The 24,796-nt window shown below is 37.8% G+C and overlaps 1 protein-coding gene across 1 annotated transcript in view; it reads left to right on the forward strand.

Moving 5' to 3' along the window:
- Positions 1-24,796, forward strand: part of CSMD1 (CUB and Sushi multiple domains 1) — a 1,189,318-nt gene that overhangs the window by 717,192 nt on the left and 447,330 nt on the right. The window contains exon 6 of the mRNA XM_054196719.1: positions 16,709-16,821. Coding sequence (XP_054052694.1) covers positions 16,709-16,821 — 113 coding nt within the window. The remainder of the gene's footprint in view (positions 1-16,708; positions 16,822-24,796) is intronic.

The following is a 24,796-nucleotide window of genomic DNA, read 5'->3' on the forward strand; positions in this document are numbered from 1 at the left end:
AATTTGACTCAAGTAGCAAGTAAATGCAGCAGGTGATGTCTTGAGTATTTGTGATAGTTCCCTTTAGTATTGCTTGCTGTCAAGATATACAAAGCTATTTCTCCTTGCATTATTTTGCTTACTGAGAATTTCTCAAGGTCTTACTAGAATCGTGAGGATTTTTTTCGTGAACTAGTTATTGTTTCAAGCTGGGAAGTCTTCTGTTTTGTTGTTGTCATTATTTCATGTTAGAAGAGTTGATGTTTGTTCTATCTGTCTAAAGGAATACCCATGATACAGAAAAGGCAAAAAGAGCTAAGAAAACCTATCCATGTTTGACAGTTATGCTTACTTTGAACATTGAATGATTGAAAACTAGCTGCTTTTATTTTGGCATGCCAGGTATCAGCGATTTTTTTTTTTTTTTTTTTTTTTCTTGTCATCTCATAATATTTTGAAATATGCCGCACCAAATCCTGATAAAATCTGCGGAAGGTGCCCCCAAATATGAAATAAGTATAATCTATCAATTGTTCCTAATGCATGAGTCAGCAATATTTGCTATTTTTCTTCTGTTCTGAAGGCCTTTTGTGGTTCTGTATTTGTTAAAAATATGTTCTGTCAATAGAAAATAGCTGTGTTTTTAGATGTGTTTTCAGCACAGACCTCTAGTAGTTTAGTCTTGTAGTCTTCAGCTTTCTATAGTTTTAGAATTGATCTTTAATTTCATTATCATCATTTTCTATTGGTATATATCTATGTAATTGCCATTCAGAGGTATTAAAGCGTATCTTAATACAAATGTCTCTCAGTGAGAAATAATCTTTTTTGTTTCAGAAGTCATAATTAATGCTGGCATCTCTGAGTGCCATCTCTGTCTTGTGTTCCTGAATATTTTACGTACATTTTGTTTTAAGTTGCTTATTTGTGAGATCCTGTCTATCAATGTTCGTGTACTCAGAGGATTTTGAGGTTTTATTTGTTGTGTTCTTTCATCACTTGTGTAGCTTTTGTCATCGCATCTGCTAATGTAAGATTCTGGAAACCTGTCTTTGTGGGTTTTTTTGCAGATTTTAATCTGTTCCCTACCCTTCAATGTATTCTTCCTACTTAAATTTAAAACTCCCTCTGGTATGGCTCACAAGATTAATCAGAAACCCTAGTTATGTCCCTAGCCTCATCAAGTTGCATTCCTTCATGCAAAGCAGAAAGAATTGCAAGAACTGCATGAGGTTTTTTCCCTTCGCCACTTCTTCCTCAGTGTTTTCAGACTTGAGTGTGTTTATGGGATTTATTTTTTTTTTGTAGGCTGTTTTTTTTTCATGCCTCCCTAACTTTCCGTTAGGATTCTTAAAAGCCATCTTGAACGTGTTGGAACTCTCTTTTAATAACCATTACTTCTCAACTATTGCTTTCTCTCTGTAATAGATACGATATGCCACAAAATATGTCCCATACAATTTGATCACAATTTCTGCTGCAGTAGCAATGCCATCTTTACTCCACAGAAGACAGGAATTGGAATGTTGGTATTTGTGCTGAAATCTTTTTCATGGCACAGGCAGGTTTCTCTTTGTCTGAGCTCAACCAGATGTATGGTATGCCATGTGGTACATGGCAGTGGTATGTGTCAAAACTAACTTCAGTCTTTAAGGAAACAAAAAATAAAAATCACATTTTGTCTTTGAAAACAATTAAGGGTTGTTCTTTCTTCTCTCCGTGGTAGTGGGTGGTGGAGCTTTTCACAGGTGAAGCAAAAATTTCCCAGGGAAGGAATAAATGAAAAGTAAATCAGAAAAGTTCATGATAGTATTATACCCAATATGTAAAGTAATTACTTTAACAAGCTAATTAACTTTAATGGACTGTCCCACTATTCCCTTGTCTCCTTTACTGACCTGCCTGTTGAAGCTTTCTGTAAACTTGGTGCTCTATTTGCATAGCTGCAAATAATTTGAGGCTGCTATTGTTGGTTAATCTAGAATCTGAACCTGGTTTAATTGCTAGGAATTATAATGAACTGTTCAGGGTGGCAGGCAGTAGAGAAGGATACATAATTCATAATTTCTTTTCCTGCTGAGGAGTAAGGAAATATGTGAAACTACTTAGATGAAAATGAGGTGTTTGGTGAAGAAAGAGAACAGCCAGTGAGAGGCAACTGAATATCTAGCTTAAAATTTCAGCAGTGATAAGGTAAGCAACATCAGCAACACGTGCAATAAGGTACTTCTGCACACTGCTGGGACTCTAGATGTCTGCAGATGTTACTTAATCAAAATTTATTGACATTTCATAGGAGTTAGGAAACTAAAGAGTCCTTGGAAAAAACATTTTTTTTTATGGGACATGGTAGCAATGCTTTTAGAGAGTTAATTGTAAGTGAATCAATAACACGCTAACTTAAAATTCTTGAAAATGCAGTGGATGCAGCCTTGTTCAGAGTGAAGGATAATTCTACACAACAGATCTTTTGTATCTCGAGACTTCGAAAAATATATCTGAAATTGTTTATCTTGCGTCAAGAGCAAATAGTCTGATGTCCCTTCAATAAAGAAAGAAAAAACTCTTGCATATATTGTGCTAAACACCACCTATATACTATGCAATCTGTTTTTTAATAATATATCTCTGACTCTTCTACAACATAAATATAATTTTTAGAATTCTGTATTTTCTCTTAGAATTAGTTGGGTTTACTTGTTACATTAGCAAAGTAAGTTGGCTGAGTGTAGTACGTCCAATGTAGGCAATAAACCTCATAAAGCAGTATGGAGAGCTTCAAAATACATGAAAAATTGATAGAATAGTAAATTACTCATTATGTCAGCAATTGAAAATAGCAGGCTTGCTATCTAGCTAAGCTATTCAGTGTGCTAGTTTGAAGGTTTTGCTTCTTTGTCAGTAAAAGTACCTATGTCACAGTTTTCATTGTTGCTAATACTTACTTTCTTGCCAGAAGGCATTTGGCTGTTAGAAAGAGATAAGCAAAACTTTGGTACTTTCACTGGAAACCCTAAAATACACACTAAAAGTGCTTGGGAGCAGGCTTGATTCGGGCAATATTGGTTATCAAACTCCATGCTCGCTTAGCACAGACCAAGACTGATTGTCTAAATGAACAGGAATACATTCAGTTAAATTAAAAAAAAAATAGACATTTACTATTGAGAAAGAACACAGAAGCAACTTACCTCCTGGTGAAAGTGATGTTGTTGTATAATGTAACCGAGACAAGGATCTAGTTCATGATAGTTATATCATTTAGCAGTAAAGAAATTGAGTTAGTTATGTGCCCAACTTTCAAAATAAATATACATTTGCCTGGCTTCCAGAATATGCATTATTATAAATGGCTATTGTATGGTTGCGCTCTGATACGAATCTGGTGGAAGAAGTTTTCTCTTTCCCCACTCCAGTATTCATTCAAGAGAACCAACATCACAAATTTTTATATTGGCATTAGCAATAGGCCACCTGAAATTAGCGCTACTTTAATTATGTCTAGAATTGGAATGTCTGTGGCATCTCTTTGGAGAACCTTTTTATGAAGCTTTATTTTTTTTCCCAATTTTCTCTGCCTTTTTTAATTTTTCTGTGGCCACATTTTATTTTATTTTTTGATTTGCAAATGCAACAGACATAAAACTTAGAAGTGGCATGTCTGCCAAAACAGAATGCATCTGTTACCTGATACTCTATGAGGCCATTTATTTACAGGCTGTATACAGCTAAGTTTGGTTTCGGGGTGCTTTTCGGTTTTGGTATTAATGTGAGTTATTTGAGCAAATACTTGCCCTATTGCTTATTTTGTCTTCTGTGACATTTGGGAGAGATTTTTCCCACTGAACCAACAGATACTACTCTTGTTTAACAAGCTACCAAATAGTAAATCCAGAGCCTGTGCAAAATATGTCATTGCTTTCTTTACATAGTAACAATATTTTAAAGTAAAATATAGCAGCATCATAAAATAGACTGGAAAAGTTTTAAATCGGTTAGGGGAAGTTTTCTTTTTTATTTCCGTTCTTCATTGTTAGGCTGGAATTTTCTCCAAATAAGATGCATTCGACATTTTATGTCAAACTGTCATAGGTATTTTTTGTCACGTTATACTGCTGGTACTGACCAGAAATTGTATTTTATTACATTATAATTTCAGAGAAGGGACACAAGTTTTGGGAAGATGGGGTACATAAATGTCAGTTCCTATTAGGTATAGTGGTTGCATGGCACTTCTTGTTTAAAGTTATTTTCTGGTAACTACCAAACAGTATTTGTGGGGAAACACCAAGTTTTTCTGTTTGCTTATAAATAGTATCTTAAATTGGTGTGTACATACAAACAGGGAAAAAAACCCAAACCAAACAGATAAGAATATATTACTAGAAAATTGCGTTGTTCCCCACTACCTTTATTATTGGGGGAAAACTTTGTCGCTCAGGTTCTTTTTGCCACTTAAAAATAGCCTAAGCAAGAAGTCAGAGGCTTTTACTTAATGAGACAACTCCAAGTACAAATAATATAATCAACGGAAGGGAAACATGTTAAAAATGTAGATAAGTCAACTTGCTGGCAATATATACTAAAGATGTAAACCTTTGCGTTAGCTCTATATCAAGATACATTTTAGAATTGTCAGGAAAAGCCTTAAAATTAAAGGTTAATACAAATATCTGCAAAACCCTGCAAGGGTAATTGTACCACTTGAGAAACACATTGAAACACATACCGTCGCTGAAATGAGTAAATAAAGTGTTATTTGTCTAACTCAGTGTTTAACATCCTTAGGAAAAAAGTAATAGAGTTGCACGAAGCTTCCATCCTAAAGGAAAACCGATTTTTTAGAAATACTAAGGACACAGCTTGGACATGTATATAGGGCTATACCTACACAGTACATCATGGGTTGGTTTGCTTGTTTCTTTTTTTGTTTTTAATGTTACCACAAGAAGTTACTAAGACTGCTGGCTTGTTTTAATATTGTCATTGCTTTGCTGCAGTCATGCCAATGTTTCATACAATTAGTACATTTGCTGATCACACTCGAAATTTCAAATTCCATTACCTAAATTCTGGAACTATGTCCGCATGAAGATACACAATGATACAACTTTCAAAGATGCTAAGAGTCAGCATCTCAGTGACCACATCATACTACACAGTGAACATTAAAACATAATACAGAAAAAAAAATAATTCAGTGTTCTCAAACAGAAACATTTAATAGTCCTTTCCATAAATAAGAAGAAAATCCTAGTGCCAGATAGAGCTAATGTTGCAAGCTCACTGCATGTGGACTTCCTACAGACTTCATTGGGAATTCGGTATAGATCAAGGGTTTTTCAGAACTGATCCTAATTTGTTACTAATCAGTCCATAAAACTCATCTGAAGTTGCCTAGTTTTTCAGTCAGGTAAAGACTGGGCTGTTTCTTAACATTCCCATATTAAACATAGAAATGCACCTGGAAATACACTATTATTTGTAGTAGCACTATCAAAAAGGGCTCAATTGAGATATCCTTTATTGTTTTAACGAAGTCTCTATTTTTCCTTAAATATAATAATATTGTCTAATACTGATATAGTATATCATGGTCTAAGAGTAAGTTAATATTTCTATTAGGAGTGAGTTATATATGTGAGTAATGTTTGATACAAAATTCTTTTATTCTAATTGTATTTCTTCCATAGGAAAAATGAACAAATAATCTTTCACACAGCAAGTTTCAAAAAGAAAAAAGTTAAAAGATAAAGTACATGATTATGAGATAGTGAAGAGCTAAAACAGGAAAATACTGAACAGATGCACCAGTTAAATTCAGTTTCAATGTATAGTGGTTGGGGGTTTGTTTCGGTTTTGGTTTTTTTCTTTTCAAATGAACTGAAAAGCAAGATTTGAATTTAGATTGAATTAAATCTCAGCAGCTAGAAAGTGAGAGAGACAGTATTATATGACAAACTCAAAAGTTATTTGCTGACTGTAGAGAAAGTCTCATGAACACATTGTCAGAGCACAGTTTTAACTAGCTTGTTTCTTAGAACAGCCACTAGCAGATGTTTATGAAATGGATATAAAAAGTAGGAAATACAGACAAGTTTTTCCCACCTTTACCCTCACAGCTTTTAAGAACTGTCATTGCTGAACTGAATGGTTTATCCAGCTGTCGCAGTTAAAAACTACTGATGAACTGTCCTTCACTAGTTCTTTATAAATATTTATGGCTTTTGGCTTCCATTGCATCTTTCAGCAGTGAGTTCCACATGTACTGCATGAATAAACTTTCATAAATGATATACATAATTATAAAGAACTGATAAATCAGAATAAAAAATAGCTTGACTGTGGCAATATAAGCATAAAGACTAGAGCTGGCTTTCTCATTCTCATTGAATTTTACTTCCAACAGAATGAGGAAAAACAAAAATTATCAAAATTTTTGAATTCCTTATATTTAATATTAAAAAATTATGAAAGTTATTATATAATGTTGCAGTATGATGGTGTATAATGTCTTTTACACATGTCAGTGAAAACTGGGGAATTGAATATTGATTTCACTTGATTTCACCGTCTTTCTTTAAGTAATGCAAATCCCTGAATTGGTTCTGAATTGGTTAAGTAGTCAGATTACCTTTTCTCCCAGAGTTTTTGTCTTAAGTCCTCCTCAGATGATGAGAGGTCTTCTGGATAGTCCTGACAGCAACTTGATGTGAAAGGTGGCTCTTCTTCAAGGCCCTGCTAAATCCAGGAGAGGTGGTAATATGGTTACATATGGTAATACTGGATAATAAGAATGAGCTCCTTTTAACACTGTTATATATGATACTATTTTAGTAAAAAATTGATTCATACTGTGGGATATATGTATCAGTCTGGATTCAAAGTAAGATACTGCCGTCTGGAAAGAGTGAACCACATTGGTTATGATGTGGGCTCCTGAATGCAAATAGGAGCAGGATATGAATATACACATATGCAGAAACACAGAGATACAGAAATCACATGTGGAGCATACAAATAGTCCCCGTACTCAGTAGGTCTTGGCAGCATGGGGTAGTAGGTAATACAAAAATATGGGATAAAGTAATTTAAAAAGATTGTTTCAAACATTGCTGAGTGATGTGATGACTGAGACTAACCCTGTTCTGTGCTGTAGACAGATCCTGTTGAGCATGGTGCTTGCTCACAGCTGTCGGTCAGGCTCTTGCACTATGATTGGTTAGTCATGGGTTTGTGTTACTTCTGGAGAAGAGGTATAAAGTAGTTTTTAAATATAATACATCTGTTTTTCATGTAGAAAAGTGGATGTGCATGCACATAAGCGTAGCACAAACCTGACAGACCAGATTCATGGTAGAGGTGTCAGAGGATCACTGAGCACAGTTGGGGTTTTATGGCTTTCTAATTTCTGTGAGCACTAGGCAAGCTGCTGCCTTCGTTTAGACTGGAAAGGATTTCTTCTTGCACTGTCAAAATGAGTCAAGATGATAGAATTTTATAAATACATACATGTATGTGTATACAGCCTTCCCCAGAATAGGTAAGGACTAGGTTATTCAGGAAGCTATTCTAGACTGGAGTTCTTATGATGCAGTAGATTATAGATGTCTAGTATTAATACATGTTTTATAGGAAATTCATATGCCTTACAGTGACTATATCCAAAAGGGTAACAGAAATTAAGCTCCTGAGGCATCTTCCTTGCTACAATGAAGAGATAATGACTAGTATTTCTGGATAATGACTAGTAGTTCCTTAAATATTATGACAGTATAATTCTGTCTAAGAAGTTGGCATGAAATGGTGTGGAAAGGGGTATGTGACAGCAGCTCTCAGAAGAGGTAACTGCAAGTATTTGGGTTAGTGACCAATAGAAAGATTTCTGTTTCCTATTTGCCAATATGTTTGTTTATATTTTTTTATCTAATATTCTAAGATAGATGTATAAGCACCATAGGAAACACCTGAAATCTTCTTATCTTCTTACCTTACTGACTTAACATGCTTCAGATACAGATCAATGATCTCTCTCTTCTGCTCTCTGTATGGGCTGCAGTTCTTGCATTTTAGTTGTATAGTACCCCATTTTTCTGTTCAATCCCATGGCACCCATACCCTGGTGAGCAAGACATCCTGTAGCCTTTGGAAATTGGTCAAGAACTGTAGGTTGAGGAGGATTCTAGTTGTCTTTTTACTAGGCTATAGGTGGTTATGCATAAAGTTAGTTCTACTGCTTACTCCATTGTCTTTTATATACCAATTCTCAGTAAAGCCCACTGGATTATGAAAGGGCAAAGACCCCGAAGTTTTTTTTTTTCTACTGGCAGCTGTAGGTAAGACCTTAGAGCTGTATTCAGGTTACTTTATTCAGGTTTATAGTTAGGCACATGAAATGCTGAATATGCATATGTCTAGTTTCCAAGAGACGTCTCTGTCTCGGGCTCTTCAAATCCAAGGAGATACAAAGTCAGATGGACTCCCATGCCTTGGGCTATCTATAACTATAGAATGTAGGGTCTTTTTAACAATGAGGTCTTTTCATACTCTGCCATAGATATTTAATTGTTAGACCTGTCACTTATTGTTTGTAAGCTCTAGGAAATGTAAACATATTTATAGGAAAATGTGGATGATGTGTAAGCATGATGTGGAAGCAAAACATAGTACTTCACTGACAGACAAAAACATGCTAGATGTATTACATTGCAGTATTATAAAATGTCACTGTGTACAGTTCAGTTTATCTTATTATTTTATCTTACAAATAATAAAATATTTATGAAATTTCCTTATCCTGGTAATTGTATCCTCTATTTTGATTAGATGAGTATTGTTTTTTTCCATGGCATTTTAGTAAACTCCATAAATCTAAGATGGATGTTTAAAAAATACATGTGTTTTGACAGATACTATCATGAAATGAAATGTAGCCTGATAAAGTTTTTAAGAGGTACTTTTTTTCCCAGAAAATAAGTTAAACTGTGTACAGTCATATCCTTGGAAGACCTGAAATGCTGTCTATTAGCACCTCCTGTCTGCCTAGTCTGCAGCTGAGAACCAATGAGTTATGTTCTTTTACTAGATATTGTTTAACTCTATTGTAAGATAACAGGATTTCATTGATTTATGGTCTGAGAGATCCATAATAGAGGATCATAAAAGAAGACAGAGAAACAATCATGAGATTTTTCTTATTTTTTATTATTGAACATGTCAGATAGATTGATCCTAAACTCATTCCCCATAGTCACTGCAGAAAGGCACAGTCTAGAAGAGCTCTTAAAAATATTCTTATATTCATCCTTTAGAATGTAGAGAATTGCTTACCGTCCCCATATATGGACCAAGCTTTTTATTTAAAACTGTGGGTTTTTTCTTAGTCAGAAGACACAATGTGACTTCTGCAAATGAAAATCTAAGAAAAAAAATTAAATTATGAAGTATTCCTTCCAGTGACTTTTTTTAATTAGTTTTTTTCCTTGATTTCTGTTTTCCATTAGTTATAACAGAGCCAAAAGGGACACCTGAGATCTTTCATTCAAGAAAAAGGAACAACTCATCCAATATAAAATACATAATGGAGAACAGTAACTAACGTAATGAAATTAAATTAGTTACACTGAATGGAAAAACATTTTTCAATTCATTATATTTGTATATTCATTTTAGCTTATTTTGAAAATCTTACAGTAGCAGCTACAAATGAAAAAACATTGTAGAACATTACAGAATAGACTTTTTCAGCACAGAAGTGTAGTAGGTACCCGATATACTTAAAGATTCCTGTTCTGTCTGCAATAGATACTATTTTTATAGCATTTAAATGAGTTTTTCAGAACACTTATGTCTGAAAATACAAAAAAAGTGTGTCTGCATGTTTGTATTTTCCTTAACTGTTGTGACTAAAAATAAACAATTTTGGGAGACTAGCATGTGCATGAAAAGTGACAATTACACTGGCAAATAATAAATACTTCATAATAAGATTGACGGTTACTGAACATTTATTTATACGTCTGCGTTTTGGAATATATCTTGTTAGATTTTAATCCGATACTAAGAACTCATAATAACTGAAAGGGAAAAAAGAAAAGGCAACTACTTTTTAGATGAGCAATTTCTAAATTTTATTGAAGAAATTAAAATTTCCTCTATGTGGGGCACTAGAGATTTGTTAAGGGATTAATATGAACACAGGAAAAAACCCTACAGTTTTCAGAATGTTAACAAAAATGCCCATCTGGATAATGGCAGTAAAAACACTGTAGCTGCAGTGCTCCTAAAACAGAATACTATGCGTGTTGTAAGATCTATATTTTATCATTGCAGCTATTAATAGTTACACTCAACTAGGGAAGAAATTTTAAAGCAAAAATTTATCTCTGAAGTGCTCATTTGCTCTATATTGGTAGCAACAAAAAAAGCCCACAATTTAGTTTTATATTTGTTCGATTGTGAGCTTGTTTTAAATTGTCATTTCCCTTTAGGACAGCTGCCATATTAACTTTAGGACCCTACACTTATCTTCCCTGGCTCTGAATGGAAGAACTCTTTGGAAGCTATGGAAGAGTGGCTTGCAGTACTCACAGCCTGGGTTGAATATCACTGTATTGAACAATAAAATCTAATTGATTGCTGTGTCCTAGAACTTAATGTTCCACTTTTGCTGGACAATGAAAACCATATATCAGAAAAAAACCTAGACGTATAAGGAATTATTGTTCTTCTATTCATCAGCTTGAGAGCAGTAATAACCTTCCAGAGGAAGAATATTCTATCCAGAGTGCCATGGAATATTGTCCCTGCGATGTTTGTCAAGTATCAGAGCAATAATCAAGAAAAATATTTGCTAACGCTGTTGAATCAATAAACCAGGATGTTGTTAATAAAGCTCTTTTTCAAACACCAGTTAAAAAAAAAAAAATAAAATCTTGCCTTTGGCTTTAACCTCCATCCAAAAGCAAAGTATGTACAAGTATAATGTCTAGTGTGAGGTACAACCAAATACACAAAAGGCGCTTGAGACTTTTTTGCACAAAGTTAAAATAATTAGAGAGAAAATGTGGAGAGGGTTGTCTTTGGAGAATAAAGTTCTTTAGTTTTGTCATGACACATGAGCTGAATTATAATAGCATTTATGTACCTTGGATGATGCACAAGTGTTGATATTTACTGATCAGGTCACCGTAGCTCTCGCATTTCTAAGGTGAGATTGACCTCAAACTAATGTGGAAGTCTTAAAATATCTCAGATGATATGCACTCCCAAAATATTTATTCCCCTCCATTGACTATACAGGGAGCCTAGCCCAGATGGAGACCATTGCACTGCCAACAGCTGAAATTAGATAAGATGAAGCCCATCTTTTTCTCCTCATTTCACCAGGCCAAAGTGCTTCTGAGCATGCATGTAAACAGACAACATGAGAAACTTAAGCTATATCTTGGGAAGGTATAATTTGAATAATTTTTGGAAAAATATATCAAATTCCTGCTTAAACTTTCATTTTGAGCTATCAGACTATGGCCTTGTCACTTAAAACTTTATTTGTTTAACAGAAAAAACATATAACATGAAATGAATTTATATTAAATTATAATAATTTATTTTTAAATGGATCAATCATCAGCATATTTCAATGTAACAGTTAATAAGTGCCATTAGGAGGTAATGAAGGGAGTGAGTAATAGTTTACCAGATTTTGAAAGTGTTCTATAAGAATGTCATCAAATTTTCAAAATTTATCATCACTGGCAAAGTAGTTTTCTTGCTTTTCTCTTTTTAATCATTTCATATGAAACATATGCCCAAAATGTTTATCAGGCAATGTTTGTTTATAATACAATGAAGTTAGTAATGAGCTTAATGAATGTAATAACTTCATAGTGGCTCCATGTAACATGAATTATGGAACATAGTCTTTTATTTAATGTTTGGTTATTTCATTTTGAAGAGGAACTTTCACAGCGTGCTCTCCTCTGTTAATGTTCAAACCTTCTACTCTCTGTATAAAGGAAAATGGAGCAAATTAAAACGTAGCATTCTCAGACTACTCGAAAGGATCTGAATAATTGAAATTGACAACCTCTTGTTAAAACTTTATTCTTGGTTTTAATCCCTTGCTCATCTATATTTTTTTCCTTTCTTCTGTCCCTATTTATACTCATTAATTTTGGATTTCATTCAAGCTATTTTCTAGGCCCAGACTGACAAAAATATTTTGATACAATTTTCTGTGGCAAACTCCCTGCGGTCCCTCAGGACTTAAGGTGTTTGTCAGATTTTTCCTGTACAGCAAGAGGCTTCTGGATTACTCTTAATCATCAGTTTTCCTGACTCACCTGAAAGCAGCTCTGTCAGTCTTATCCAGCTTCCCAGGGACATACTCTGTTATCCCCAGCAACTCTCAGGAGAGTATCTGGGGGTGCTTAGCAAGCTAAGACTTTCTGAGGTGCTCCTTTGTCTTCACAGCATTAGGGTGAAAAGCAGCTCACACAAAAACTTATCCACTCGTTTGAATTCACTCTCATCCCAAGCGATATTAAGGTGAAATGCAAATGAAAGGATTTATTCACAGCATCCAGAATAAACAACCATTTACATATGGTTATGGAAACAGGAGAAAGAGGGAGGGAAAAATCGTGCTTGATCTAATTACTTTAAATGAGAAGATGAGAAACATCTCACCCCTACCCCTTCTCCCTCCCTCTCCCCACTTCTGAACCCTTTCCAGGTAGATTGTGTTAGCTGTTATAAATAGTCTCTTATTTCAAATTCCACATGAAGAAGTGATGATTTAAACTTTTTCGGTGAAACTGTTATATTTAGTTCTTATCTAGGAGATTTTCTGGCCTTATCAAGCATAATAAGTATTGTTTCAGTTCCTTACTAGTACAAATAGTTTTGTTGTTAGACCAGTTGTCCCCTCTTATATTTTGTTGTGTTTGAAAAATTATGTTCTGTTTGTTTGATTTTTTCCCATGCGATTGGTCTTTGACAGGTCACTGAATGAGTGATACTCAGTGGATGAACAGGTATTTTATGTTGCCTTTAATCTCCATTCAGCGCATGGCCTCAAATACTGTTCAGCACAGAACATTCAAACCTGTCACTTGTCCAAGTGACAACAAATTTTGACCGTCTGATGTTAGAAGCTGAGGGCCTGGCTGATATCAGTAGAGGAGATGAAAACTCAACACTTCTGCAAATCAGACCAAGTATTTCCAGAAAATGCCCAAATAACATTATATATACATGTGTATATGTGTGTATATGAAAAACGTGATTAATGTAATTTAGATTAGATACCACTTCTTCTCTCCAAGAAAGGCTGTCACATGCTAGGCCATAATATCAGTTTCAGCAAAGCTTTACCCTTTTCAGAGCAGAGGCAGAACTCAAAAATCACTGAAGAATTCAGTTTCTTTCGCATTACTCCCCTAACAATAAATGTCTTCAGTTAAAGAAGAAGTGAGAAAGACTTTCAATATTCTTTTTAGACAGCATTGGAGAAATCCTCAATAAAGATCAAAGCATGAAAGCTTCTAAGGAGAACTGTGATATTAAGAAAAGTGGTTCTTTATCTCATCTGAATAATTTCTGTCTGATATAAAGGACTTCCAAGTCTTCATCTGAGTTTAGAGTTAATACCTAATCTCAGCTAAAATTACTCTGTTTCTGTTTATATTCAACAGGAAATGATACTCTGTGTGACCACTTGAAGTCGAGACAACTTTGCTTTACTTGCACCTTTGCTTTCAGACCAATCTAATGGCATGATTAAGTCCTATTAAGTCCTATCATCTATTCTATGATTCTATGATTAAGTCCTGCCTCTTAGTGTTTCCAGGACACATCAGAAGAGGTGGTCACATTCACAGTGGTTTTTGGGATGCTGTAGTTTAGACTAATGCCTACACCATGCCCAGGAAAGATCGAGGAAGCGCTAGTCAGTCATGTGCAGAAGTTTCTTGATGAGGGTGTTGAGACACTGGAACAGGTTACCCAGAGAAGGAGCGGATGCTCCGTCATTTGAAGTGTTCAAGGTCAGTTTGGATGGGGCTTTGAACAACCTGATCTAGGGAAAGATGTCCCTGCCTATAGCAGAGGGGTTGGACTAGATGATCTTTAAAGGTCTCTTTCAACCCAAACCATCCTGTGATTCTAAGATTTGTTGTTGTAACCTTTAATAGTGTAGACTCTCAAGCAGGAATTGATGTGAAGTGCCGCTATTCAGTTTACTAGTATGGACATACCCAAACTGCGTGCTTTCCATAAATAATTAATATCAAAAGTTATCCCATAACAGTAAAAGCTGCACTGAGGCAGAGGAAGCACACTGCACTAACGCCAGCACACAGAGAGCATACGCGCACTTAGTCAGAAATTGTGGTACGTGATGCCTTTACCTTACTCAATTGGTAAAGCTCAAAGGTAAAGGCTCATTCTGCAGCCTCAGAAGAAGTGCTGTGATCATTCTGTCTTTTATTAGTTGAGCAGTGGTGTCCAGCCTCTCTATTGGTGAACTCGAATAGATGGCTTATCAGCCCTTCCCCCTGCCATGGAGTGTCATTTTGTATACCAGAAAAATGAATCACCATGCGTTTTTGGGACCCCTGCCCCACATTCTGTATCTTTTACTGCAGATACAATATTCAGCTTTGTGGGACTGGAAACAAACTGTCCTAGACAGTACGGATTTTTACTTTTCTCTGAGCAGCACACCTCTAATGTTGTTAAATCTTTTGTTTCATTTTGACATTTGCTGTGTAATGGACATGTTTTATTTGACTCCTATCCCCTGATAAAAAAGACCTAGAAATAAGTAAGAAGGAAACAAATCGCTTTTTCATACTACCTTCAACTTTTGTGTGAGTTACAGATCTGCCTGCTGTACTAATTCAGGTGGCAAATCTGACACTTTCAGCAGTAACTATGTCCCCCTGTCTCTTTCACACACAGCTTGGGTTGCCTGCACTGCAGAAATTCTGGGTAAATGGTCAATTAACACGTACAGAGCAATTTTACACTGTATCCACAAACTTTTAGATCTTCCATTACTGGAAACTGACATTGCCCATAGGAAGTCCCACATAGGAAGTGATGAATGCCACAAAGTGAAGTACTTTGTGTAGGGCACCACCTTTGATGTACACATGTGCGCCACAGGATTCCAGTCTAACCCCCTATTTAGAATTTGTTGTTGTTTCTGAATCTGGGTACTACAGTGAAGAGGTTTTGAACATCTTACAGAAAAAAACCACGTTTCATACACTGATGAGAAGCTTGGTTCCCAAACTGGCCTTACAAGTGGCTGATTAGCCACTAGATTATATTTCACTTTCTCATGTTCTTCAATTAAAACACAAACAGCATTGCTGGTATAGAACATATGCCTGTAAGAACTATTGAATGCCAGTCCCAATATTTTGAAATGTATGAATCCTCCTTTAAACGATCTACTCTTTCTTTCAGTCAAAGCTGTTAAAATAATTTAAAGTAAGATTTTGTTGTTCCTTATTTTGTTAACAGCCAGATGAAGAAAACGAGATTATAAAGGAGAATGAAATTTCTCTGATGTAATTTTTATATCCTAATGAAAAGAAAAAAAGGTTCTGTTAAGAATTTCCATATTTCAGTACGTTGGTCTCATTCTATTACAGAAAGCAAAGGAATTCAGCCATGACTCTAAACAGACATATCCAGCATCAGTATTTCTTAACATAATAGGTTTCCTAGTAATGTAGGGTATTCAATGATACTCTGAAGTTGCATAGTGCTAAGAATTTCTGGTATTGATCAGTTTAGGTTTTGTTTCAAATAATGAACGTTATTGAAAAGGAGAAACTTTATTTCTTGTAGTTCTCTAGAGTTATTCAGAAAGAAAAAAAAAAGGCTAAATCTGAAATATAGAATATGATCATACAAAAAAAAAATCATCTGGTAAACTAAGACACAGGTTTACACCGTATCAGGTACTCTGTGGTAACTACTTGAGTATGTTCATATTAACAAATGGTGTGGTGCAATGACAGTCTATGATATGACCCAATGTGGTACAAGGGCCTGTTGCCTATACTAGAAAAAATTCTTTGTGTGCACTTTCTTTACAATATCTGTAGTTAATGCAATCTGGTAAGCCTGCATTCAGTCGTGTTTAAACTTCTCTTTTTTATTAAATATGGGTAGGAGTTAATATACACAAAACCAGTTCTAAAAAGATAGTTATCTCCCAGTAATTTAGCACCCAAGCTTAACATTACCTAGTCCCCATAACCCGTATTTATCCTTTCTTAAAACCTGAGATGTGGTTTCCTGTGAGGTGACTGACACAGCAGGGAGTCAGATGATGAAATTCTGTTGTAATTGAATATGCGTATTTTTTGCTGAATGATTTGACACTCATGCATACGTACACACACGCGCGCACACACAGACTCACAAGATTGCTTTTCTTCTTTAATTAATGAAAGAGTAGTTTGGAGATAAAAGTTTTGACCATAAAATGGATAGCTGTAATGGAAGAAAACCCCACATTTCTCACAGGATAATAGTTACTTAACTAGTAAAAAGTCGAGACTAGATGACAGTGAATCACTGTTGTGAAAGACATTGTAAGCAGCACAATATATTTTAGCTAATTTTTTAATTTTCTTTTTTTTCTCTTTTAAGTAGTGTACGCATGAATTTTCCACCATTTATATGAGATTATTTTTTCTTTTTCCAGGCTGACTGGTATGAATCTACCTTCTCCTGTTATCAGCAGTAAGAACTGGTTACGACTCCATTTTACGTCTGACAGCAACCACCGACGAAAGGGATTTAATGCTCAGTTCCAAGGTAGGAAAATATAAAAATGCAGCAAAAAAAAAGATCTTTATCTTTAAGCATTGCTAAAGTGGTGGTGAAATTTTAAATTTATGTTTAAATATCAGGGACATATGAGCTGGCTCATACTACTACTGCTTTTAGACTAGGTAGCTGTCATCCTTGTATGATCAGGCATCTCTAGGGATTTACTTTTGGAAAAAGTATCTATGCTTCACATTGCAGTTTGCTCTAAGTATGTATTTGCTTGCTCACGTGTTCTATAATAAATTGCCTTGCATTCAGTCTGATCTTTGCTTTAAAAACGTGCCTGGAATGCAGCTTGCAGAAAGTCAGTTCCACACAAAGGCATGCCCCTATCCAAATATTGTCTTCCTTCATTACTCAAAATCTAACTCTTATCCAGAAGCTGCATTCATTGTTTGGAAAGTCAACATCCCCAGCATAGCGCAAATCATATTTCAGGCTCCTGCATAGATTTACATATACAACTTTAAAAGAAGACAAGAGGACGTCAGTGTTGCTGTCAATTGCTGCTTATGTTCACCTAGATACTCATTAAAATGCAATTTTTTAGAATGGAATCTTTATTGATTTTTGTACTTCATAAATCATTGCTCAAGATCAAAGTTATGTTGAAAGTAGAGCTTCTTAATTTGTCTGTGCTTTTAAATTCTGTGCTTACATAAGCTGTTTCAATCATTTTACCCCACACACCATCAAATCATTTATGAGTTTAGACCTTCCTTTTTTCTGGAAACTGTAAGGCCTGTATCACTTCAGAAATGACAAATACACTGCAACAACTATATGTTTCTAGTGACTCTGATGCACATGTGCGATTGATATAAAAGCATTTAACATACATACATAGTTCGTTCTTTTTAAAAAGGTTTTGACAATTTTAGTAAAAAAAGAAAACTATGAAATTCCATTTTATTTTGGCAAGTCAACATGAGTATGTATTCTGTGATCCTTTTTGCACTTAGAACTTATTTTTGCAAAGTTTACTGAGGATACATATATAATACCACTATTGGTGACTATGAATTTAAATGCACTGCTTATGTAAGTTTCTGTCTTAAGCCTATTAACTGGAGATCACAAAACCAATGTGGCTCATCTTGCTGATGCACCAGAAAACTAAAAATCAACAATTCTGTTGAATTGTTGAGTCAACAAAGGAAAGTTTGGGATAAAGTAACCAACTGGAAAATACTTTTTTGTTCTTTTTCGATACATCGTATCTCCAGCTAAATACTCACCATGGAATTAAAGCTTTAGGGAAATATCTAGGGAGATCATTATTTCAGATGTATATCTGTTGCTTTGCATAATACATCAGATATTGGGTGTAAGGGTAAACTTGACTCATGTAGAATATGTGTCATGAATGACAAGTGGAAGTATCTTATTACAATTCAGATTCATAAGATTATAGAAATGTCCCTTCTAATTTAAATAATCCTTTCAAAATACAGGTTTATACAATTTACTGTATTAAATACAAAGACAGCTGAATCATATCAGTCACAGCTGTCTGTCTTGTCAGGGTCAATAGCAATTAAATAAATTCCTATGTTGGTGTTATAAACATTATAAACTGTTAAAACCTAGGACACAGTCTTTCAAAACACATAGGATGAAAACTCAGAGTGATATCAAAATCTGCTTAATCTAACAGCTTCATTAAGTCCATTTTATTACACAGCATTAGTAATTATTTCTAGTACATGCATATTTGAGAACTAAGCAATAATTCAGGATTATATTTATGCAGAAGTAACAATAATATTTACAGCTAAAGAAGCCTACTAGTGCCACACAGAATAGCAGAGGTTGGAAGGGACCTATGGAGCTCATCTAGTCCAGTGCCCTCCTCAAAGAAGGGTCACCTAGAGCACGTTGCCCAGGACTATGTCCAGATGGGTTTTGAATACCTCCAAGGTCAGAGACTCCACGACCTCTCTGGGCAACCTGTGCCAGTGTTTACCCTCACAGTAAAAAAGCTTTCACTTACTTTAAGTGGAACTTCCTGTGTTTCAATTTGTGCTTATTTCTTCATGTCCTGTCAATGGATATCACCATGAAGAGTGTGGCTCCATCTTCTTTACACCCTCTCATCTCATCAGGTATTAATACACACCAATATGACTCGCCCCCCTCCCCAAGCCTTCTCTTCTCCAGGCTAAAATATCTCAGCTCTCTCAGCCTCTCCTGTATGTTTTTATTTTCAGAAGGTTATTTCTGCTAAAATTCAACAATTTTGACAGATATTTCCATCTGAGGTGGTTTTCTCAAGTTAAATAATTGTTTGAGTCCATCATGAAAAAAAAAAAAATTAAAAAATCCTGTGAAATATGTGTCCTTGTATTCTGGCAGAAAACCCTGGCGGTGACAGGATGCCTCTAATGTCTGATTGTAACCAGGCGCAAATCCTGTAGTATAGGCTGTATGACTCTGAGAACACTGAGAAACATTTTACTTGTGGGCAGCTATTCCCAATAGTTTAAACAGACTATTCCAGAATGCCCACATATATCCACTATGCCCACATATATTCAAAGCCAACTATCCTGGCTTTGAAACAGTTAAAGTAAATACTTAGAATTTCTGAAGTAACCATTAAACACTCACTTTACTAAAAGATGAGTACCCATTACCAGTCTGACCAAAACCTAAGAATCTTTTTTATTCTTCTTCTATTTTCTCAGGATTCCTAGATCTTAGGCAACCTCCTCAGGATATTCTGGACTCTGCTTTCCTACATTACTTAGACTGCTTTCTTCTTTTGTTTCTTGCTTAGAAGGAGCAGACCCTTAAAAGCAGCCTGTGCTGTCTTTTTGTGAATGTTTGCCTGGTTAATTCATGACATTATTTTTGTTGTGTGTGTGTTATAAAGCTATATAACTATGCCACGCAAGAATAGTAGTCTCCATTGTTTTGGGGAAATAGAGAAGTCTGTAATTTTGATTAGCTAAAGCTAATGAAAGCTTTGAAAGCTAGCTGCATCCTGGGCTGCATCAAAAGCAGTGTGGCCAGCAGGTCAAGGGAGGTGATTCTACCCCTCTACTCTGCTCTGGTGAGACCCCACCTGGAGTACTGCGTCCAGCTCTAGAGCTTCCAACACAAGAAGAACATGGAGTTGTTGGAGCAAATCCAGAGGAGGGCCATGAAGATGATCAGAGGGCTGGAGCAGCTCTCCTGTGAATACAGACTGATAGTGTTTGGGTTGTTCAGCCTGGAGAAGAGAAGGATCTAGGGAGACCTTATAGCTGCCTTCCAGTATCTGAAGTGGGCCTACAGGAAAGCTGGGGAGGAACTCTTTGTCAGGGAGTGTAGCGATAGGACGGAGGCTAATCGTTTTAAACTGAAAGACGGGAGATTTACATTAGATATTAGGAAGAAATTCTTCACTGTGAGGGTGATAAGACAGTGGAACAGGTTGCCCAGAGAAGTTTTGGATGCCCTATCCCTTGGAAGCATTCAAGGCGAGGTTGGATGGGGCTTTAAGTAGCCTGGTCTAGTGGCAGGTGTCCCTGGCCATGGCAGTGGGGTTGGAACTAGATGATCTTCAAGGTCATCAGTGATCTTAAAGTCACTTCCAGCTCTAACCGTTCTATGATTCTATGATTGTATGATATTAAATCAAAGTAGCATATTGCACCTTGCCAGATGGTATGTTATTGTATTCTAGAGTCCTTATAGTACATGAATTTTTTTTAAGAGCTGTCAGGTATAAAATTTATGGACGAACAAAATTATGAAAAGATATTCCTCAAAAAAAGGTAGCTTGTGCATTTGCAGATTGCATAATAAGGACTGTGGTGTGTTGACCTTGGCTGGATGCCAGGTGCCCATCAAGTTGCTCTATCACCCCCCCTCCTCAGCTGAACAAGGGAGAGAAAATATAACAAAAGGCTTGTGGGTCAACATAAGGAGAGGCAGTGATCGTTCAGCAATTACCGTCACGGGCAAAACAGGCTTGACCTGGGGGAATTAATTTAATTTATTGCTATTCAAATCAGAGTAGGGTAATGAGAAAAAAACAAATCTTAAAACACCTTTCCCCTGCCCCTCCCTTCTTCCCGGGCTCACCTTTACTCACAAATTCTCAACCTCCTTTGCCCCAGTGACGCAGGGGGACAGGGAATGGGGGTTGTGGTCAGTTCATCCCATTTTGTCTCTGCTGCTCCTTCCTCCTCACACTCTTCCCTTGCTCCAGTGTGAGGTCCCTCCCATGGGAGACAGTCCTCCAAAAACTTTTCCAACAGGGTCGTTCCCACAAGCTGCTGTTCTTCACCAACTGCTCCAGCATGGGTCCTTTTCATGGGGCACAGTCCTTCAGGAACAGGCTCCTCCAGCATGGATTGCCCACATGGTAACATGGTAATCCTGCCAGCAAACCTGATCCAGCGTGGGCTCCTCTCTGCATGGGTCCACAGGTCCTGCCAAGAGTCTGCTCCAGCATGGGCTCTCCAAGGGGCCACAGCCTCCTTCGGATGCATCCACCTGCTCTGGTGTGAGGTCCTCCATGGGTTGCAGGTGGCTCTCTGCTCCACCGTTAACCTCCATGGGCTGCAGGAGGACAGCCTGCCTCACCATGGTCTTCACCAGGAGCTGCAGGGGAATCTCTTCTCTGACACCTGGAGCACCTCCTCCCTCTCCTTCTTCACTGACCTTGGTGTCTGCAGAGTTGCTTCTCTCACATATTCTCAGTCCTCTCTCTCAGCTGCTGTTGCACAGCAGTTTTTCCCCTTCCTAAATATGTTATCACAGAGGCGCAACCACCGTCACAACTGGCTCAGTCTTGCCCAGTGGCAGATCTGTCTTGGAGCTGGCTGGCACTAGCTGGACATGGGGGAAGCTTCTAGTAGCTTCTCGCAGAAGCCATCCCTGTAGCCCCCCTGCTACCAGAATTTACAATGCAAACCCAATGCACAAATATACTTTTGATATTTTTGTTTTTTAATATCAATCTATTTTTTTTGATCTCACACATTTCTAATGGTTTCACTGGGAGTTAGGTTAAGAAGGACTGGAGTTCACTACAGGTAATTATCTCTCCCCGTGGTGTATCGTTTAAGAGTTATTCTGCATTTCCTTTCCCATGCAGATAGCAGCTGTTTCTGGCCCTATTCACTCTGTATTGTTCAGGTAAATGTGAAAAAATGCCTATTTAATACGTACCTCAGACCTCTTATTTAATTAGTATAAAAGCTTCTTTGGATTTTTTTTTTATTTTAAAATGTGGTTTTGTAGTAATAAATTTAATTGCATTTATGGTAGAAATTGCATATAATAATGAGCTATAAACTTAATGAACTGATGAAGGCTAGAACTGTGCAGGTTTAACTCAGTTTTAGATGGCTGAAAGATTGATTGAAGCAGATTAAATTGACATATTTTGCTATTCTACTTTGGCCTGTCTTTACAACTGAGAGATTTAATCTTGAGACTCTTAATTTTGCTTCCAAGAAGTAGCAATTGTCGAACTAGTTGAAAATGAAATAGTACCTATTGTTACTTACTCCATTGAGACTCTAAATTCTGCTCTAGTTGGAAACAAGGCACTCAGCTCCTACGACTAAAAACTGCTTCATTTGTTGGAGTTCGTCATATTTACCTTAAAATAATCCAAATATTATTTAATAACAATAACATATAGCCAGTCCCATTGGTATTTCATTTTTATATCTAGTTGTGAGATTGTGAGTTACAAAAAAACCCTAACCCAAAACCCCCAACCAACCCACACCAAGAGAAAAAACCCAAATAGAACCCCTGAAGAAGATAGAACTCCTGCTGCAGAGACCAGCTTCAGGGCAGGTAAGACTGGGCTGGGGAAGGGATCTGCAGCAAAAAGAGCCAACGAAAAGCTCTTTTGGGGGCTTTTGGAAGCCGGCAGAAGCCCTCGGCCTGTGCTGAGGGCTGTCAGCTGGTGGGCAGGCTGCTGAGTGAGCCTGGGGGCGGAGACAGCACCTCCCCCAGTTCATCAAGCCACCAGGTTATAAGAAGCCTCTGGGAGGGCAGGGACTAGTCCCTGGCCACAGAGCAACCAGTGCTTGCCCCAACTGACGGTTGAGTCGCAAGGTCTCACTTGTGTGTAGAGATGCAGCCATGGTTGCTACCCGGTCAAAGGCTGCTGTTAAAAAAACTGTGGGCACCCAGACATAGGTCCTGCGCAAACATATGGGCATCCAGGCCTCGGGCTGCAGAGAGTGCTGGAGCCGGGCACTCGCGATGGAGGGCAGCGGAGACAACACCTGTGTCAGATGTGAACAGGTAAACGATCTGCCCATTCTGGTGGCTGAGCTGAAGGAAGAGAAGGAAGAAGTGGGAAGGTGGAGGAGTATCAGGGAATGTGAGAGGGAGAGTGACTGGTGGACCCCACTCCCTGAGAGAAAGGGAACGGGTTGAGGCCCCACACAAGTCAGAGGACCCCCTCCCCTCTCATCACCAGGCAGTAGGAGGGGATCGCAGAGAAGAGGGGGAATGGAAACAGGTCCCTGCTCGGGGAAGCAGGTGAATCCCCTCCCGGCCCCTCACACCTTCCCAGTTACCCTTGCAGAACAGGTATGGAGTCCTGCAGGAGGAACTGGCTGTTGGAGAGGAGGATGATACACCCAGGCCAGAAATGTCAGAAAGACCAACTCACCATGGACCCAGCATCACAGCTGGCTCCAAAAGGAAAAGCAGATGGGTCATTGTTGTGGGTGACTCTCTATTGAGGGGGGCGGAGGGGCCAATATGCCGTCCTGACCCACTTCACAGGGAAGTCTGCTGCCTCCCTGGGGCACGGGCCAGGGATGTGTTGGACAAACTTCCTGCCCTAGTAAACTCCTCTACTATTACCCCCTCTTAGTATTTCAGGTGGGTAGTGATGAAGTGGGTAGAAGGAGCCCAAAATTGATTAAAAGAGATTTTAGAGCCTTGGGGTGGCAGCTTAAGGGATCAGGAACACAAGTTGTATTCTCCTCTGTCCCTTCAGTGGCAATCATGAATGAGGAAATTAACAGGAAGAGGCAACAGGTCAACTCGTGGCTCTGGGACTGGTGTTATCGGCAGGGCTTTGGGTATTTTGATCACAGGCTGCTATATGAGTCACCTGACCTGCTGGTGGCAGGTGGGACGCACCTGTCCCAGAAGGGGAAAAGAATTTTGGGGCAGGAGTTAGCCAGGCTCATTGACAGGGCTTTAAACTAGATATGAGGGGGGAAGGGGAAATAACTGGGCCTGTCAGGAATAAACCCAAGGGAGGCATGCCAGGGCTTTACGGATGGTTGACTAGCGAGGACTCTCACTCTGCCATTTCTTTCGAGAGAAGGGACAGACGTTTAGTAATCATGGAAGCACCAGAGAGGGGTCTGGTGCGAAATGGGGCCCACACTCACAAAAAGGTGCTGGAGTCATTAGCACATCTGAAGTGCATCTATAGCAATGCACGCAGTATGCGCAAACAGGGGGAGCTTGAAGCCATGATGCACCAGGAAAACTATGACATAGTGTCTATCACAGAAACGTGGTGGGATGCCTCACACGACTGGAGTGCCACAATCGATGGCTACAAGCTCTTCAGGAGGGACAGACAGGAAAGGAGAGGCGGAGGAGTGGCCCTGTATATTAGAGAATGCTATGAGAGCTCGGAAATCAAGTATACTGATGATGGGGTGGAGAGTGTTTGGATTAGGTTAAGGGCCGATAAAGCTGATATCGCTGTGGGAATCTGCTATAGACCTCCCAACCAAAGCAGTGAGGCGGATGAAGCTTTCTATAAGCAGCTGGGGGAAATCTCACAGTCACTTGCCGTTGTTCTTGTGGGGGACTTTAACCTCCCTGATATCTGCTGGGAATACAACACAGCAGAGAGGGAACAATCCAGGAGGTTCCTGGAATGTGTGGAAGATACTTACCAGCTGTGTGAGGAAGTTGAGCCGACAAGGGAAGGTGCCCTCCTGGACCTGCTTCTTGTGAACAGGGAAGAACT

This window comes from Rissa tridactyla, chromosome 3 (genome assembly GCF_028500815.1).
Source record: "Rissa tridactyla isolate bRisTri1 chromosome 3, bRisTri1.patW.cur.20221130, whole genome shotgun sequence".
Taxonomy (NCBI): Eukaryota; Metazoa; Chordata; class Aves; order Charadriiformes; family Laridae; genus Rissa; species Rissa tridactyla.